The sequence below is a fragment of the Heterodontus francisci genome, chromosome 11 (assembly GCF_036365525.1).
Source record: "Heterodontus francisci isolate sHetFra1 chromosome 11, sHetFra1.hap1, whole genome shotgun sequence".
Taxonomy (NCBI): domain Eukaryota; kingdom Metazoa; phylum Chordata; class Chondrichthyes; order Heterodontiformes; family Heterodontidae; genus Heterodontus; species Heterodontus francisci.
This window is the reverse complement of record NC_090381.1, coordinates 115982419-116003229: the sequence shown is the minus strand read 5'-3', so window position 1 is coordinate 116003229 and position 20811 is coordinate 115982419. Positions and strand designations below refer to the sequence as shown.

Here is a 20811-nt window from a genome sequence, read left to right as displayed (position 1 = left end):
GTTACTGGAGTTAAGAGAGGACTCGTTGAACAGATCAACCATTGCTGGAAAGGACATTTGCATATTAACAGAGAACGTTTGGAAATACAAAGTAGCCATTCGCTGACATTCAACCCACAATGGACTTTTGATCACCAGACTATGAAGGTGGGGGAGATCGCAATCCATGTTGACTGCTAAGATGACCGAATACACAAAGGGACATGGGCAAACCAGCTAGTCACAGGACTAATATGGGCAAACCAGCTAGTCACATGCTGGGCAACCTAAGTTTTTTAAATTTGTGCAAACAGTTTGGGCAGAAAGGGGGAGGTGGTGGTGTTGTGGTAATGTCTCTGGACTAGTAATGCAGAGGCCCAGGCTAGTACTCAGGGGACATGTGTTCAAATCCCACAACAGCAGATGGTGAAATTGGAATTCAATTAATTAATCTGTAGTTTTGGGCGGCACAGTGGCGCAGTGGTTAGTACTGCAGCCTCACAGCTCCAGCGACCTGGGTTCAATTCTGGGCACTGCCTGTGTGGAGTTTGCAAGTTCTCCCTGTGTCTGCGTGGGTTTTCTCCGGGTGCTCCGGTTTCCTCCCACAAGCCAAAAGACTTGCAGGTTGGTAGGTAAATTGGCCATTATAAATTGCCCCTAGTATAGGTAGGTGGTAGGGAAATATAGGGACAGGTGGGGATGTGGCAGGAATATTGGGATTAGTGTAGGATTAGTATAAATGGGTGGTTGATGGTCGGCAGAGACTCGGTGGGCCGAAGGGCCTGTTTCAGTGCTGTATCTCTAAACTAAACTAAACTAAGAAAGTATGTTTGCTCCTGGACTAAGAAGATCTCTCTCCTGTCTGTTCCCATCTCTTTCTCACAAGCGTCTGAATCCACTGAAGACACATGAACCCCAAGAGAGAAACGTCTCCTACAGAAAACGAGTTTAAGAAGAATACTAGGCTCCAATGAAAATCAAGATCTACCTACATTGAAGGATTCTACAGTCAGCTTGAAGAACCATAACAGCAACTCTTCAGATATTGCCTCAAACCATTGCACTTTATTTTTCTTATGCTCTTTTCTTTCTCTATTTTCATGCGTGTATCACTTATGCATGCGAGCATTGGGTGCAGTGTGTATCTGTAGGTGTTAACTGAATTAGAGTTTAAATTTAACTTTAATAAAATTTCACTTTTCTTCTTTAACCTGAGAAAACCTGTTGTGCTGGTTTCTTTGCCTTATAATTGAAAAGGATTCACCAAGGAGGTTTTGAAAACACGGTGTGTTTAAAATTAAACCCTGTTACGGGAGACCAGGTGAAGGATGAAAGGGAACCCTAGGCCTCTTTCTCACCTGGTCGTAACAATTGGAATAGTCAAATCTAGAGGTAACAAAGGCCTGAATGAGGGTTTCAGCTGCAGATGAGTTGAGATAATGGTGAAATCTGCTGTCCTTACCTGGTCTGGCCTGCATGTGACTCCAGACCCACAGCAATGTGGTTGACTCTTACATGTCCTCTGAAATGGCCTCGCAAGCCACTCAGTTAGGGCAATTAGGGATGGGCAATAAATGCTGGCCTGGCCAGTGATGCCGACATCCCATGAGTGAATAAAAAAAAAGTCAGGTAATGTTACGGAGATGGAAATAGGTGGCCTTAGTGGTGGTGTGAATGTGCAGTTTGGAAGTTCTTTTGGGGTCAGGGATGACATCAAGATTGAAAACTGACAAGTTTAGTCTCAGACTGTTGCCAGAGCATGGGATGGAATCCATAGCTAGGGAACAGAGTTTGGAGCTGGTTACCGAAAGCAATGCCTTCTGTGTCCCCAATATTTAATTGATGGAAATGTCTGCTCATCCAGTACTGGGGTTGATGGATATGCAGTCTGATAATTATGCTACAGCCTGCCGGACTGAACATTGAGTTCAATAATTTCAGAGCATGGTGCCCTCCCCTTTTATTTTCAGCTATTTTCTTTTTTAATATTTTTTATTTGTTTATTTTATTTCATTTTGTTTCATCATTCGCGTTTTTACCATGAGCCTACCCACTTTTGTTTTGTCATGTTTGTGCTTTGGGCCAGGTTGTTTTACTTTTTTGTCAATTAACACCCACTCTGCACTACCGCTTAGTCTTTCAGCACACCATTAACATACCGTTTGCCTTTGCTCCATGACCTTCTGGTCAGTTATTCTCTGTGACCTTGTCCTATCAACACCTCTTTGGTTATCTCTTGCCTCACCCCTGCTTTATTTGCCGAAAAACTATTACATTTCCGGCCTCTGCCTGTTCTGATGAAAGGTCACTGACCTGAAACGTTAACTCTGCTTCTCTCTCCAAAGATGCTGCCAGATCTGCTGAGTATATCCAGCATTTCTTGTTTTTATTATATTAACTTAGCAACAGTGATGGAGAGTCAAGAGTCGGGAGAGGTGGTGGTGAGGTAGAGCTGGGTATCATCAGAGTACATGTGAAAACTATTGCTGTGCTTTTGTATGTTGTCACCGAGGAACAGCATGTCCATGAGAAATAGGACGGGGCCCAGGATAGATCCTTGGAGGACAGCAGGAGTAAAGGTGCGGTAGCAGCAAGTAATAATCTGGATACGATTAGATAGATAAGAATGGAACCTGGTGCGAGCATTCCCACCCAGCTGGACGACAGTGCAGAGTCGTTGGAGGAGGATGGTATTGTCAACCGTATCAAAGGCTGCAGACGTACAAGGGAATATATAACATCACGTCATATTTTGGACTTACCATGATAACAGCTTTCGTCAATTTCCCCCAAAAATGTTAAAATCAGTATTTTAGCTATTTGTCCGTGTGTTTCTCTACAGGTTCTAGAGAATGCATCAAATGCCCTACAGATTACTGGTCCAATGACCTAAGAGATCAATGCATTCTGATAGAAATTGAGTTCCTCGCTTTTCGGGACAATATGGAAGTAACACTCACGGCGATTTCACTGTTTGGAGCTTGTATCACAGGAGCTGTTGCAGCAGTAGTCTTGTATTTTATAAACGCGCCATTGCACTTGTGTCTGAATATGATTTGGGTGTGGGCTTGGAGGCAATGTTTTCAAAATTTGTAGATGACACCAAAATCAGACGTGTAGTTAATTCTTGGTCCCTCATGTCGCCTCTAGTTCTTTTATCAATCAGCTGAAATCTGTGTCCTCTGTTTACTGACCGCTTTGCCAATGGAAACATTTTTTCATTAATTACTTTATTAAAACTCTCATGATTTTCAACACTTCTGTGAAATCTCCTCTTCTCCTTCTTTGCTCTAAAGGCAAAAACCCCAGTTTCTAGATTCGCCTCACATTACAAAAGTCTCTCATCCCTTGTGATATCTCGTAAATCTCTTTATACACTCTTCAACCCTTGACTGCTTCCTAAAGTGTAGTGCTCAGAATTAAACACAAGACTCCAGCCGAAGCCTGACCAGTGTTGTATAAAAATTGAACATAACTTCGTTGATTTTGTAGACCAATCCTTTGTGAACAAAACCAAGGATCCCATGTGATTTTTAACAGCATTCTCAATTCGTCCTGATACCTTCAACGATTTGTGTACACAAACCAGGTACGTCTTTTCCTGCAACCAACGTGAAATTGTTTCATTTAGTTCCTGTTTTCTCTCTTTATTCTTCCTACCAAAATGTATCACTTCACACTTCTCTGCATTGAGTTGCAACGTGTCTGTCCATTCCACCAGTTTGTCTATGTCCTGCTGCAGTCTTGTTGCTGTCCTTGTAAATGCTTATTATATTTCTGAGTTTCAGATCTTCTGCCAACTTTGAAGTTATGCCATGCCGATCCAAGTCCCTGTCATTAATATATATCAAAACTATTGGTCTCAAAACTTATAATTAAGGACAAAGTGATTGAACAATTTGAAAATGTTCAGTTTTGGAGAGAGGCAGCATGGATTTGTGAAGCGTAGGGCTTGCCTGACGAATTTAATTGCATTTTTTGAAGAGATAAAAAAAAAGTGGACAGGAGAATGCCTATTGTTGCTATTTATACAGATTTCCAGAAGGTATTTGATAAATTCCCTCATAAGAAACTATTCACTAAAGTTGAAACTCATGGAATTAGTTGTAAATTATTAATGTGGTTTTTAAATTGTTTGAGTGACAGGAGAGAAAGTGTATGGATAATGGGCAGGAATTCTAATTGGCAAGATGTCACTAGTGGCAGCCCACAAGGATCTGCGTTGGTGCTTAAATTAATCATTATATGTATTAATGATTCAGATGATAGGATAGAAAGCTACATACCAATTTTGCCGATGACACAACGATAAGCAATGTAAATGAAAGCTATTGAAAGCTATTAATAGATTAAGTGTAAGTTCAAAATATGTACCATGTGTGGTAAATGGATTTCAATGTAGACAAACGTGAGGTCATCCACTTTGGATCGAAAAAGGTTAGAACAGCATACATTCTAATTGGCGAAAATCTAGGAACAATAGAGGTCCAAAGAGACTTAAGGATTCATGTACATAGATCATGGGCAGGTACAGCAAATACTCAAAGGCTAATGGAATGCTGGCCTTTATATTTAGAGGTCTAGAATACCAGGGGTTTGAAGTTGTGCTGGAGGTATACAAAACCTTGACTAAACCGTAACTGGAGCACTTTGAGGAGTTCTGGGCACCACACCTTAGGAAGGGTATATTGATTTTAGAGGGAGTGCATCATAGATTTACCAGAATCCCAACTGGACTAACGAGTTAAATTACCAGGAGAGATTGCAATTGTATTCCCAAAATTTATAAAGTTGAGGTGTGATTTAATCGAAGTTTTCCAGATATTCAGTGGTAATTAATAGGGTAGATAGGGAAAACTATTCCCGCTAGTTGGTAAATCTGGGAAAAAGGGTTATAGACTAAAATATAAAGCCAGAATGTTCAGGAATGCAATTAGGAAACTCTGCTACATGCAGTGAGTACTAGAAATTTGGAGCTCTCTTCCACAAATGGCAATTGATGTTAAACCTGAATTTTATGAATGTAATGAATTTTAAACCTGAGACTTGTAGATGTTTGTTAAGGAAAGGTATTTGGGATATTGGACAAAGCTAGGTATATGGAGCAAAACGCCCCAAGCCCCTTCACATTAGCATTATCAAACAAACTTTGACTCCAATCCAAATACCGAGATATTAAGGTGGATGACCGATAGCTTGGTCAAAGTAGGAGGCTTAATAGAATATCTTAAATGAGGTAGCGAGGCGGAGAGATTTAGGTAGGGAATGTCACGGCTTAGGGCCTTGCCAGCTGAAGGCATGGTCACCAAAGATGCAGTAATAAAAATCGGGAATGCCTGGATTGGAGAAGTACAGATCATGCAGAGGTTTGTAGAGTTGGAGGAGGAATTGATATCGATGGCAGAGGCTATGGAGGGATTTGAAAACAAAGATCCTAATGTGAAAAATAACTGTTTGGCACTGTGGTCTGCTTTCTATTCCTTGTATCTTCAAGATATTAACAGGAAAAGACAGGCTAGATAAAGATAAACTATTTCCACTGGTGGGAGATTCTAAAACTAGGGGGCATAGTCTAAAAATTAGGACCAGACCATTCAGGAGAGATGTTAGGAAGCACTTCTTCACGCAAAGGGTGGTAAAGGTTTGGAACTCTCTCCCACAAACAGCAGTTGAAGCTAGAACAGTTGTTAATTTTAAATCTGAGATAGATTTTTGTTTAAGCAAAGATATTAAGGAATATGGGCCAAGGGCAGGTATATGGAGTAGGCTGCGAATCAGCCATGATCTCATTGAATGGCGGGATAGGCTCGAAGGGCTGAATGGCCTACTCCTGTTCCTATCTTCCTATGTTCCTAATCCAATTGTGAATACACGCTGTCACTGTCCCTTGATTTATTTTTGCTAACAAGCCTATGATGTGGTACTTTGCCAAATAACTTTTGAAAGTTCATATATGAAACATTAACACATCACTTTCATCAACCCTCTTTGTTACTCCATGAAAGAGCTCGATCAACTTCGTCAAACAACATTTTCCTTTAACAAATCGATGCTGACTTCCATTTAGCTTAAAGTTTTCCCACCACTGACGTTGGGCTGATTGGCTCGTAGTTGTTAGGCTAATCCCTCTCCACTATTTTGAAAAGGCGTGCAACTATTTTAATCCTTCAATCCTGTGGCGCTATCTGATATCCAAGGAGGATTAGAAGATTGTGACCAGAGGCTCTGCAATTTCTACCCTTACTTTTCTCAGTAATCTGGAATGCATCTTATACAGACTGTCTTACTTTTCTACTTTGAAGACTGCCAACTTATTAAGTACTTTCTCTTTATTTAGTGTTATCCTATCCAATATCGTTACTGCCTCCTCCTTTACTGCTACATTGCTGACATCCTCTTCTCGAGTGAAGACAGATGTAAAGTACTCATTTAGTGTCTCAGCTATGCCCTCTGCCTCCACAAGAAAATTCCCTTTTTGTCCCTAATAGACCACACTGTTCTTTTCACTACATTTTATGTGCTTATAAAATACTTCTTCTTTCTCTTTTTTTGTTTGTTGTTAATCTCTTTTCATACTCTCTCCTTGTCCGACCTACCCTCATTTTTAGATTTCCTCTGTAATTTCTATAGTCAGCTTTGTTCCAAACTATATTATAAACCTTACCATTATCATAGGTCTTGCATTTCTGTTTCATGCAACCTCTATTTCTTTCGTTATCCAGGGAGCTATAGCTTCGGATGGTCTTCCTTTCCCTTTCATGGCAATGTGCCTTCTTGTACCCGAACCCATCTCCTGCTTGAAGATCTCCCATTGTCGAATGACTGTTTTGCCTACCAACTTTTACTTCTCAAATCCATTAACTTAAAAACAAATACGCTTACAATCCTGAAACGTGGTTCAATGGCAGTGACATATCGACTGGAACAAATTTGGGACGCAGGTGCCGTCTTTCAGATGACACATCAAACCGAGACCCTGTCTGCCCTCACTGGTGCGCAATGAGGACCAGATCACACTAATGGAAGAAGAGCAGGAGCGTTCTCCTGCTTTCCTTGCTAACAGCCTCAACCAACTCCACTAAAAAAAAATAGTTGAGCCTTTATCTCATTGCTGTTTATGGTCACTTGCTGTCTGCAAATTAGCTGCTGCGTTTCCCGATCTTGCAACAGTGACTACACTTCAAAAGTACTTCATTGGCTGTAAAGCGTTTTTGACATCCGGTGGCTATCAAAGGTGTACAAATGCAGAGTTCCTTTCCTAATGAACATTCGTGAACCAGTATTGGCAATCCAACAACTTCGCAATCACTTCCCCCGGTGCCAGGTTTTATTCCTAGATGACATTTATATATATTGAGCGCAATACTCAAAACTGAACATATTTGAAAATATATTATGTGGATTATTAATTCAGTAGCATAATGACGACATTAGCATACCCGTACCAATATAATTTAAATATTAAGAAGTTAAGTGTAAGGAAGAAAGTCATGCCCAACTTTTGAATCAATGGATAATGAACTTAATGAACAAGTTACCAGAAGTACAGTGGAGCAGCAAGTATAAATAGGTCCAGCTGGCAAGCAGATGTTTCTGTGGAATTAGAAGGGTTTGAGGGATGCGATTAGCATATAGGCTGATGAGGGTGAAATTAATCAAAAAGGGGACAGGATCATGTTTTATTAATAAATGTACATCATATATTGTAGAACAATGGCAGTGGAGTTCAGAACAGTGATTCATTCTAACTTCTAATGATGTAATATTGTACCCCATGAATGGTTGAATAAATTGTGAATACCAGCACGGCGCAAAACATTAAAATAATGCTTTGAAATTACAATCAAATTGTATTGTAATGCTGAACTTTTGCAATAAAACAATATTGGTCCGATATTATGCTGATCAGGTATTGAGACGCCCCCCCCCCCCCCCCCCACCTACCCCACCTCACCCCCCATTCTTTCTCAGGATATAGGCATCACTGACAACACCAGCATTTATTGCCCATTCTTTGGTACCCTGCGATTGTCATGCTGGGCCTTCTTTTTGCACTCCTGGTAGCAGTCTGATGCATCTCAGTGGCTTGCTAGGCTTCTTTAGAGGGCAGTTAAAAGTCAAACAAGTTGGTGCCGGATAGGAGTCACATCTAGACATGATGAAAAAGATCGGTTCAAAAGGAAGGTTATGAAGGACAGTGAACTGGGAAGGTGAAAAGATTTTGGGCAGTGTTCCAGAATGTGGGGCCCAGACAGCTGATGCTTTCTGCTGAAGGTGAAGCAGAGGGGAAGAGTGCAAAGTGTGCTCGAGGTGGATGGCTGGAGAACGCACATCAAAAAACAAAAAGAGGTTACTGTGATTAGAAGGTCAAGGCCATGGACGACCTTGGACATGAGGGAAAAAAATTGCAATGCATGCGAATGGGCTGGGGAGAAAACGGAGATTGATGAGTACACGGGGATACAGGATGAGATGGGATGGCACAATATTTGTTAAAGTGGAATTTACGAAAAATAGACATCAGTGCACCAGCAAGGAAAGCATTGCTGTAACCAAGTCTGGAGGTTGTTGCAATAAAAGGAGAGATGTTATGTTCAGCAATATCAGCTGATCGCTGGAATTTTCTTGCACTTCGTGTTTTAGAAAACTCCTGAAGTTTTTTCACGATTCCTGTAGTTCTTGTATAGCCCTGTCTTATTCCCATTTGAATTATCTGTTGATATATGTTGGAAACTTGTTTATATTTCTCAGTTAATTTATGTCATTCTTCCTTCATTCCTTTCGAATTTGTTTCTTCTCAAAATACTTAAGAATTTCTATTGATAGAGCTCCTTTCGTGTCAAGGGGAGCTCCCGAAACACTTCACTTCGAAATGACTCCGTTTTGAAGTGCAGGCATCGCTGCTGTTTATGCAAACACACATCGGGTTTTGGTCGCATGAATTAAATGCTCAAGTTATCAGTTTTGGTGATAATGGCTCAGGGATGACTATTGGCCTTAGAACACTTCGGGTACTTAAAATTTCCGGATCTAATTTCAAAGTAGAAAAGAATACTGTTTGCATGTTTGCAATAAAGTATTACCGGGCCTGTGCTAATGTAAATCAGAAGATGTTTGTACAGTTCGGTGCGTTCTGTAGGCAGCGCTCAACAAATCCATCCTGTTTCCTGGTTTTCTTTCCGAGAGAAATTTGGAAATGTTTGGCCTGGAAATCATTAATCAAATGTTTCTCTCCCAAGAATGTTCTTTTATTCGTATTGTTGATGTGTTGCATAGCTGGTTATAATTTTAACACCGCATTAGGTAAATTGCTCTTTCGGAGAGCCAGAGCAGACACGGCGGGCCGAAAGGCCTCCTTCTGTGCAGGAACAATTCTTTGATTCTGTGATTGCAGCGTGATTTGCTGTGGTCGCTGCAAGTGTGTTTACAATAATTTGATCTGGCCCCTATATATGCTTAAACGGCAAAGGAATCTTATCAAATTGTAGCTAAAACAAAAAATACTGGAAATACTCATCAGGTCTGGCAGTATCTGTGGAGAGAACACAGTGTTAACGTTTCAGGTTAATTTCTTTTCACCCGCGTTTTATAATCTGCAAGAAATAGCGAACAACCAGAGCAAGCTCCTCAGTGCTGCTCAGTAATAACAACAGTGTTACTATAGTCAGAATGGGAAAGAAATCAGTTCAAATACAAGGCAAATAATCTGGATGTGCTTTTTATGGAAGGGCCGCTACAGATCTATTTTTTCCTCTCTACGAATCATTCAGATTTAAGTGGCATCAAGTTGCCATTGAAACCTTTAAAAGTATCTTCATCTTGTCACTCTCTCTCTCTCTCAGTGCCTGTGAAATGAATGGAAGCAGCAAATACGGGACTGGTTCCCCGCGAATAGACACGGATAGACTTCTGAATAGATGCATTGACACTAACGATCTGACATTTCCTCTGTACTGAACGTTTCACTTCACCGAGAATATAATGTCTTCCTAATATGGTTCTGCGGTATCCAAGTTTAATCGAACGAAACTGTCAGGTGCACAAACGCCCCGAGAGTTGGAAAACAGGATCTGAGCCTTTCTGATAACAAAAAGAATGAGCGAACCTCTTGGGACTGGGTTGTGAGGGTTTAATACTGCCCTGCAGCGGGCCGCTTGCACCAAAGCGCTGAAGCACAGATTCAAGCAATTCTTTCCAGTGACTCCTGAGAAAATCTTTCGGTTTTCCTGATGCCACTTGGTTCCACTTGGAACGTTTTGTTACTGATCCCAATCCAGATGCTGGCATCCGCAGTCGATCCGACATGCAAACTCCGGGAAAAATTCAACCCTGGAATATTTCAGGATGGGGACGTTATCCTGGGTGGTTTATTCCCAATGCATTTAAGAGCAGCGCCGGATTATAACTCATTCCGATCAAAACCGCAACCGGTGCGCTTTGTGGAGTGAGTGACAATCATCATTGATATTTCTATTTGAAAATACTCGGGTCTGGGATGGAGCCTATCCTAAACATCATTTATTGTCAATATCACAAGTTCTTCTTTATTCTTTGGTTGGTTGTTGTCTTTTCGTTTATTTTCTTCTGTGCTTTCATGCTCTCTCCCTCTTTGTTCCCCTTCCCGCGGCTTCCTTTCTTGACTCATTTATTTATTGAGTGGGTAATGCCATGACACCAAAGTAATTAGGGTGGTCGCCCGAGGGCAGAGAAGGCGAAGGCGAGATTTGAGAGAGGTACGTAACATCATGAGGGCTGTTGATAAATTAAATGGAAATAGATATGCATGATATGTGGGAGATAGTGGATCCTCGCAATCTATCTCAGCCTCCAGAGTGGTGGCCCCTTTTTGCATTGGTATGGTAAAATGTGTCAATTGATTGCGATAAACACATACTTAGACGAGGTAGAGGGTACCTGATGCAATCATTTTAAACTGTTTCCATCGGAGGGTGGTTCGGTAAGCAGAGTGCACAACTTTAACATAATTGGCAAAAGGACCGGGGAGATGAGGCGAATTGTTTTCCGCAGCGTGTTTTTTTGATCTGCAATCTGCTGCGGGAAACAGATTCAACAATAACTTTCTAGAGTGAATTGGATCCAGATATTTGAACAGTGGACATTTGCAGGGCTATGGTGGGGTGGGATTATTTGGATAGGTATTTGAAAGGGCTCACACAGTCATGATGGGCCGAATAGCTTGATTTTGTGCAAGATCCTGTGATTGTTTGTGCAATAACAGAAAACAGGTCTGGAGATCAGTCGAATAGGTTTAATACCGCGAATCTCCAGCTGTCACGGCAGCAGGACGGGAAGACAGAGATTGATGGTTTCGAAATGTAAGGTTGGAGTAGACTCCAGAAAACATTTCGTTATACAAGGGTATTCATCAGCTTGATTACCCCAATGGGTAGTTGGGGTCAAGAAAGTGGAGACATTCATCAGTCTGCGGTAAAATGAGAAGACTCCAGGAATGGATTTCCAGCAGGTTTTATTTTTATTACAGTCTATTATAGTTCGGTTAGGAGATGATCTAAAAAGTCACAATTTCAGGAAGAAAATCTCACATAATTTCTGCAAAAAGGAGTTTGTATTGTTGCAAACAAGCAGGTGAAGTTTTGTGATGGACTGCTACCAAATGGCCTCAATGCACAAACCCAGCAGAGGTCAGTGTAATATTATCGAAAATAGTGGAGAAAAAATGTCAAAGTATAAATTTTACACACCGAGAAAAGCATCTCATTTGTCCAGACAATTTCCTATTTCAGCAAAAGATATAGGTACAGCACCATGATGAACAATAATCCAGTTACTTTGCGCCTGTTTCCAACAATACAAACGCCTATTTGCAGAAATGGTATTGGAATTTTTCCCGAAATTGTGACCTTATGAAAGACCTTCTCCTAACCGACTGTAATAAAAACAACAACAAAAAAAAACCTGTTGGAAACAGCCAGCAGATCAGGCAGCATCTACGGAGAGAGGAACAGAGTTATCGTTTCAGGTCGATGAACTTTCTTCCAAAAATCGTTAGAATGAACTGCGGTTTGGTGCTGAGGCCAAGTACAATGGTGTATGTCAACGGTACCATAAGCAAATCGAAAGCGGTGTGACACCTTCTTCCTCGCAGATGCCCTGAGAAGTCTTTTTCGGTGATATGCACAGCCCTCTCTTGGCAGTTAAAATGCCAGTTATGACAAGTGAGTAACTCGGAGTGAACCAGTCCATGCCGACATTTAGCCTCCAATGCAGCAAATAATTCTAATGACATTTAGCCTTCAGCTTCCCATATCTCTTTTTCTTTTATCTACCTAATTCTGGAAGTGAAAGCCATAGCTTCACAACACTCCGTTTGACGAAATTTCTTCCCTTTGTTCTAAATTTCTTATTTTAAATCTTGCATCTGTGGGCCATCATTCGAGACGCCCCAACGACTGGAAACTGCTGCTGTCTACCCAGTTCCATTTCCTTTCATTTTAAAAACTTCCATTATATTGTCCTGTAATTTTCATTGTTCTAATGAAAAAGTAAATTTTTCAAGTTTTTCTGAATGTTGCAAAGAATGGAAGGAATGACACTGTCTGGAAATAAGATTAATGGCATGTGTGTGACAGGTTCAGCCAACGTGGGCTGCGTTGGGCCCAAACCATGGTGTTTGCAATAGAAGAAATAAACAGGAACCCAGAATTGCTTCCTGACATAACTCTGGGTTATAAGATTTTCGACAGCTGTGACGCGCCTTCTGAAGGGCTGAAAGGAGCTTTCAAATTACTGAAGGAGAAAGACGGAAGCGTTTCAAATTACACGTGTGCAGGAGTTCCATCAGTGTCCATGATTGTGGGAGATGGTGGATCATCGCAATCTATCGTCGTGTCGAGAGTCGTGGCCCCTTTCGGCATTGGTATGGTAAGATATGTCAATTCATATGCAGCAAACGCTTACAAGGGCGAGTTAAAGTAGGTGTGTACTGTTACTTTGAACTGTTTCCATGAGCAGTGGGGCTGGAAAAGCAGAGCGCAAAGATGCAAGGTAATTGTTAAAAGAAGCAGATGGGAGATGAAGAGAAAGCTTGATCTTGATTTGTTATAAATTGGAATGTGCTGCCTAAAATAGCGGTGGAAGCAGATTCAGTAGTAACTTTCAAAAGGGTATTGGATAAATAGTTGAAAAGGGGAAATAAATACTGGGCTATGGGGAAAAGGCTGTGAGACCAATTGGCTAAAGAGCCAACACAGATACAATGGGCATATTGTGTTTTTTGTTTTGCATGATACGATCATTGCATGATTCTAAATGTCTCAGTTTATTCTCCTTTCCCCATAGGTCAGCTATTTCTCTTCATGCGCATGCCTCAGCGATAAGCGTGAGTTCCCAACGTTTTTCAGGACAATTCCCACTGATACAGTTCAGATGAAAGCTTTAGTCCGGCTTATCCGCTACTTTGAATGGACTTGGATCGGCGCTGTGGCTGAAGACAACGATTATGGCCGATTCGGGATGAGGTCTTTAATTGAAGAAATTGCGAAGTTTGAAATTTGCATCGCCTACATTGAATTCCTTTCACCTGGTCGTACAAGAGAAAGAATGCGACAGATTGCAAAGACCATTAAAAAATCCTCTGCAAAAGTGATCATAATATTCTGTGGAGAGAGTGACACGATGTCTTTGATAACAGAATTCAGAATGCAGAACATTACTGACATCCAGCTGATCGCGAGTGAAGCCTGGGTCACATCATTCCAAATGTGGTCAGTGGAAACTCTGGAAATATTGTCAGGCACAATCGGGTTTGGAATCAGGAGAGCGGAAATTCCAGGACTGAGAGAGTTTCTAGTCAAACTCCACCCTTCCACAGCAGCAGACGATCCGTTTGTGGAAGAACTCTGGCGGGAGGTCTTCGGCTGTAGCGTAAAAATCTCAAATCAGATACCAGGAGAAAACATATCAGCGTCTCCTTATAGACCATGCACAGGTTTAGAGAGCCTGGAGACCATTGAGTCTACATATACCGAGGTGTCCCAGTTAAGAGTTTCCTACAACGTGTACAAAGCTGTATACGCTGGAGCACACGCCCTTCATAATTTACAATCGTGTGAAAATGGGAAAGGTCCATTTAGCAACAAAACATGTGGTCAAAAGTCAAACATTCAACCCCAGCAGGTGAGGAAATGTCTCAAGCTACTATTTATCCCATAAACAAAATAATTTGTTTTTCTCTCGACACGCCGGCAAGAGTACACATAATATTGCAGGGGTCCGGTTCCAATGTCTTAGTATAGGTACATAGAACCTAGAACATAGAACAGTACAGCACAGTACAGGCCCTTCGGCCCACGATGTTGTGCCGAACCTATTAACCTACTCTAAGATCAAACTAACTACCTACCCTTCATTCTACTATCATCCATGTACCTATCCAAGAGTCGCTTAAATGCCCCTAATGTATCTGCTTCTACTACCACCGCTGGCAGCGCATTCCACGCACCCATCACTCTCTGTGTAAATAACCTACCTCTGACATCTCCCCGAAACCTTCCTCCAATCACCTTAAAATTATGCCCCCTGGTGATAGTCCTTTCCACCCTGGGAAAAAGTCTCTGGCTATCCACTCTATCTATGCCTCTCATCATCTTGTACCCCTCTATCAAGTCACCTCTCATCCTTCTTCGCTCCAATGAGAAAAGCCCTAGCTCCCTCAATCTTTCTTCGTAGGACATGCCCTCCAGTCCAGGCAGCATCCTGGTAAATCTCCTCTGCACCCTCTCTAAAGCTTCCACATCCTTCCTATAATGAGGCGACCAGAACTGAACACAATATTCCAAGTGTGGTCGAACCAGGGCCTTATAGAGCTGCAGCATAACCTCGCGGCTCTTAAACTCAATCCCCCTGTTAATGAAAACCAACACACCATACGCCTTCCTAACAACCCTATCAACTTTTGTGGCAACTTTGAGCGATCTATGGACATGGACCCCAAGATCCCTCTGTTCCTCCACACTGCCAAGAATCCTGTCTTTAAGCCTGTATTCTCCATTCACATTCGACCTTGCAAAATGAATCACTTCACACTTTTCCAGGTTGAACTCCATCTGTCACTTCTCAGCCCAGTTCTGCATCCTGTCAATGTCCCGTTGCAACCTACAACAGCCTTCCACACTATCCACAACTCCAGCAACCTTTGTGTCATCGGCAAACTTGCTAACCCAGCCTTCCACTTCCTCATCCAAGTCATTTATAAAAATCACAAAGAGCAGAGGTCCCAGAACAGATCCGTGTGGAACACCACTGGTCACCGAGCTCCATGCTGAATACTTTCCATCTACTACCACCCTCTGACTTCTATGGGCCAGCCAATTTTGTATCCAGCCAGCCAACTTTCCCTGAATCCCATGCCTCCTTACTTTCTGAATGAGCCTACCATGGGGAACCTTATCAAACGCCTTGCTAAATTCCATATACACCACATCCACTGCTCTTCCTTCATCAATGTGTTTTGTCACATCTTCAAAGAATTCAATAAGGCTTGTGAGGCATGATCGCGTCGCAGACAATATGAAATATACTCAAAGTGGCAAAAGATATAATTGTTTTCCCTTTTCTGAAGCTTTTACAGTACCTGAGGAAAGTGCGTTTCACCAACCAGTTTGGAGAGGAAATAAGTTTTGATCAGGACGGAGATCCCATCGCTTCCTATGATCTGATAAACTGGCAGAGGCGCCCTGATGGGTCGGTTGAGTTTGTTAAAGTTGGTTATTATGATGCAGCGTTGCCGGCAGGAGAAGAACTCGCGTTGGATGAAAGTGAAATAATTTGGCATGGAACAGGGCTGGAAAAGAAAGTAAGGCTATGCCCAATATACCAAAGACCAGGAGGGGTGACTCAAGCCTCTGTCTTAAATCATGCCGCAACCGCGTTGATTTGAACAATTACTATTGATGACATTACATAAGGTTCCTACAGGCAGGGACCCGAGCAATTCTGCTGTTCAGTAACTGCTTTTGGGAATACTTTTGAATGTGTGATGTTTAGGACTTGCAGAGGAATTTCAGTAGTAGAACGAGAGGACATGGCCTTCGCAAGAAGAGAGCGAGGTGGGGGGCGGGGTGGGGGGGGGGGGGGGGGAGTAGGATGGTGGTTGGGCAGTGGGTGTTGGTGGTGATGGGGGGTGACGGGGGATGGGAGAATGGTCGTGGGGGGGGGGGCGGTGGGCGGTTGATAAATTCAAAACTAATCTGGAAAACATCTGCAAGCGTCTGTTCAATTTGTTTTATTCATTCATGGGATGTGGGTATCACTGGCTAGGCCAGCATTTATTGCCCATCCCCAATTGCCCTTGAGAAGTTGGTGGTGAGTTGACTTTTTGAACCTCTGCAGTCCATGTGAGGTAGTGCTTTTAGGAAGGGAGTTCCAGGATTTTGACCCAGCGACAAGTGAAGGAATGGCGATATAGTTCCAAGTCAGGATGGTGTGTGACTTGGACGGGAACCTGCAGTTGGTGATTGTCCAATGCATCTGCTGCTCTTGTCCTTCGAGGTGGTAGAGGTCGCGGGTTTGGAAGGTGCTGTCTCAGGAGCCTTGGTACATTGCTGCAGTGTATCTTGCAGATGGTACATACTGCTGCCACTGTGCATCAGTGGTGGAGGGAGTGAATGGTCGTGCATGGTGTGCCAATCAAGTGGGCTGCTATGTTCTGGATGGTGTCGAGCTTCTCGAGTGTTGTTGAAGCTGCACCCATCCAGACAAGTGGAGAGTATTCCATCACACTTCTGACTTGTGCCTTGTAGATGGTGGACAGGCTTTGGGGAGTCAGGAGGTGAGTTACTCGGCGCAAGCCTCTGACCTGCTCTTGTAGCCATGGTATTTATATGGCTACTCCAGTTCAGTTTCTGGTCAACGGTAGCCCCTAGGATGTCGGATAGTGGGTGATTCAGCGATGGTAATGCCGTTGAATGTCAAGGGGAGATAGTTAGATTCTCTCTTGTTGGACATGGTCATTGGCTGGCACTTGTGTGGTGCAAATGTTACTTGTCACTTATCAGTCCAAGCCTGGATATTGTCCAGATCTTGCTGCATTTCTACACGGACTGCTTCAGTATTTGAGGAGTCGCGAATGGTGCTGAACATTGTGAAATCATCAGCGAACATCCCAACTTCTGACATTATGATTGAAGGAAGGTCATTGATGAAGCAGCTGAAGATGGTTGGGCCTAGGACACTACCCTGTGGAACTCCTGCCCTGATGTCCTGGAGCTCAGATGATTGACCTAATTGACCAGTGTGCCTAATCGGTAGATGTTCCTTTATGTTCCAGTGAACATCAACGCAAGCTCGAGGAACAGCATCTCATCTACCGATTAGGCACACTACAGCCTGCCGGACTGAACATTGAGTTCAATAATTTCAGAGCATGACAGCCCCCCATTTTAGTTTCATTTTTAGTTTATTTTTTTCTTCCTTTTTTTTTACATTCTTATTTTACATTTTTTACAACTTTTTTTTTGCATTTAGTTCATTCATCTTAGTTTGTTCAGTTTGCTTACCCACTGTTTTTTTCTCAGGTTTGCACTTGCTGCTGTTCAATATTCAGTGTATTAACAGCTAATCTGTACTAATGGTTTGTCTTTCAACACACCATTAACATATTGTTTGCCTTTGCTCCGTGACCTTTTGGTCAGCTATGTGGCCTGGTCCAATCTAGATCTCCTTTGTTATCTCTTGCCCCACCCCCACCTCACTTGCTTATAACCTGTGACTTTTCTAATATTTGTCAGTTCCGATGAAGGGGCACTGACCCGAAACGTTAACTCTACTTCTCTTTCCACAGATGCTGCCAGACCTGCTGAGTGGTTCCAGCATTTCTTGTTTTTATCTCTGTTTTAATGTCTATTCTATACTGTTTTGACCATTTCACGTTTTGATTATCATCAGGGTTTCATTGATTTGATGGATATTCAAATAAACAATATTACCCCTATGTGTAAACCTGCCATTTCATTTCACATCAAAAAGAGGGCACGACAGTGCAGTCGTTTTGGCTTTGGACCACTAACCCAGTGGTGATGTGTTCAAATCCTTCTCCATGACAAGTTATGAAACTGAATTCAATTGGTGGGATGGCAGCAGGAGAACAGTTGCTGGATTGTTGTAAAAATTCAAACAGGATCATTCATCACTTTCAGGGAGGGGAATCTCCTTGCTTACTCTCTCGAGACCGACACATAACTCCATTCCCATGCTGTCAGGTTGGCTTTTAATGTTCTGACGTAAACAAGGATGTCTTACCAGTTCATTCACATCTTAAGAACAAATTCTCGAAATATATGAATGATCAATATCCAAGTGGAATCTGGTTTAACAATTACAATAATTGCAGATAGCTATCCAATTTATATTCATCTATCATTTGTTATGTTTATCGAAAGTAAGGGGCTGGTGAAGACATAACAAAAATGAATAGCACGGGAAGGTAAACTACAATGTTTAGGTCAAAGTACACCAGGAAAGTAGGGTCGGAGGGGATTAATGGAATTTACTGAAATGCAAATCTGAAACAGGAAGACTTATTTAACCAAAAATAAGGAGTATTTGGTTTAATTGACAAGGCAATATAGGAGAGGCCAAATCATCAGGATCAAGAACAAAGAACAAAGAACAGTACAGCACAGCAACAGGCCATTCGGCCCTCCAAGCCTGCACATTCAAAATTACACATCGATTCCACAGTAGGAGAGTTAATGCGCTAGATGATTGAGCTTCAATGGCCTTTCCTTATCTTCCGCTTTCCTATTTTTGGTAATTAACATTAACTTGATGAACATTGAGAATTTAGCCAAAGAATTCGATTAATCACTTGCTCTGCAATATGTATGGTGACAATTTAGTAACAACTTTGACACTATGCATTTCATTTTCTTATTCCCGTTGATTGTTATGGAATAACTGACAATGAATGACGTTAGCCCCCGAAATACTGTGTGTCTCCGTTGTATGTTTTATTGGACGGGTTACACACAAGTCCTGTTCTCCTGTTAAGTGTATGTTCCGCAACTCATTTATGCTGAACTTCCATTGATCGCGATGAAGGTGTTTTAAAATCTGGGTTCCTAGTTAGCAATATGTTGTTGATGTGCAAAATATCAGAGGTCAAATAGTTTGCGTCTTAGTTACATTTGGCAAACCGACTTATATTGAAATGCAATCAAGTTACACAAGTAGAAAGAAGTGACGAAATGTTCTCAAATAGCAAAGGTACATTTATCAATGAATCAACGAGTTACGATTTCACTACACGATAAATTTTAATAAGACTTCCTGAGAGGGCCGGGCTTTTACTCTAGACAAGTGGATGGGTTCTGAGGAGGTTAAAATCTATCCCTTTGTCTCCACAGGTTCCTGTCTCAACGTGTAGTGATAGTTGTTTTGCAGGTACAAGAAGAGCCGTCCGTAAGGGCCAGCCTGTTTGCTGCTTTGATTGTTTCCCATGCGCTGATGGGGAGGTCAGTAACCAAACAGGTAGGCAAGAATGAGCACTTTCGCCAATAATTCAGCAGTAAACACGTACGAGGGAATATTTAACAGCACGCTATATTTTGGACTTACCATGTCAGCAGCTTTCGTCAATTTAAAAAAAATGTAAAAATGGGCACTTGAACTATTATTTGTACCTTTCTTTCTGTACAGATTCGATAGAATGCATTAAATGCCCTACAGATTACTGGCCCAATGATCCAAGAAATCAATGCATTCTTAAAGAAATTGAGTTTCCCTCCTTTCAAGACAGCATGGGAGTCACGCTCATGACAATTTCACTGTTTGGAGCTTGTATCACGGGAGCTGTGGCGGCTGTTTTCTTACATTTCATAAACACTCCCATTGTAAGGGCAAATAACTCGGAACTAAGTTTCCTTCTATTAATCTCATTAATACTGTGCTTTCTGTGCTCCATTGCATTCATTGGACAGCCAACACCATGGTCATGTATGGTCCGTCACACCGTGTTTGGAGTTAGCTTTGCTCTCAGCACTTCCTGTATTCTTAGTAAAACTCTGGTAGTCCTGATGGCATTTAAAACAACCCTGCCGGCCAGTAATGTGATGAAATGGTTTGGACCCAAACAACAAAGATCCATTGTCTTTCTCTGTACATTGATTCAAATTATAATTTGTGGGATCTGGTTGGTGACATCTCACCCACTCCCAGCTAAAAATATCAAATATCAAAGCGCGAAGATTATCCTTGAGTGTGATGTAGGTTCCACTGTCGCTTTCTGCTGTGTGTTCGGTTACATCGGTCTCTTAGCTTGCACTTGTTTAATTTTAGCTTTCTTGGCCCGAGCGTTACCAGACAAGTTCAATGAAGCAAAATTTATAACCTTCAGCATGCTCATCTTTTTTGTAGTTTGGGTAACTTTTATTCCAGCCTATGTGAGTACTCCCGGAAAATACACTGACGTAGTGGAAATATTTGCAATTTTAGCATCGAGCTTTGGACTGCTGAGCTGCATCTTTGCTCCAAAATGTTATATCATCTTGTTCAAACCAGAAAAGAACACCAAAAAACACCTGATCGGTAAAAATGTGCAAACGTAAGACATCAGGCGAGTCTGGGAAACTAAGAAGCCTCAAACGACATGAGGAGAAAGAGCTGGACATGTTGAAGCATTTTCGCAGTTTTACCCTTTACAGAAACAACGTTAACGTTTCATTTTCCTAGCAGTGTTTCAGATAAGATTGTTACGATTAAAGGCACATTTAAAAGGTAGAAAAAAGTTTCAAATGTTCTTCAGTTTGTATAAATGAAAAACCAGACCAACAAACATTTGCAGTAAGGTTTTGA

The 20811-nt window shown here is 41.8% G+C and overlaps 1 protein-coding gene across 1 annotated transcript; it reads left to right on the top strand.

Annotated features, from left to right (window-relative positions):
• The first annotated feature begins 8963 nt into the window (after positions 1 to 8963).
• Positions 8964 to 20564, top strand: LOC137375101 (extracellular calcium-sensing receptor-like). The gene is made up of 7 exons (XM_068041729.1): positions 8964 to 9077; positions 10257 to 10423; positions 12591 to 12882; positions 13300 to 14136; positions 15581 to 15814; positions 19365 to 19488; positions 19657 to 20564. Exons 1-7 carry the CDS (start codon positions 8964 to 8966, stop codon positions 20562 to 20564), a joined length of 2676 nt encoding a protein of 891 aa, XP_067897830.1.
• Positions 20565 to 20811: the final 247 nt, after the last annotated feature.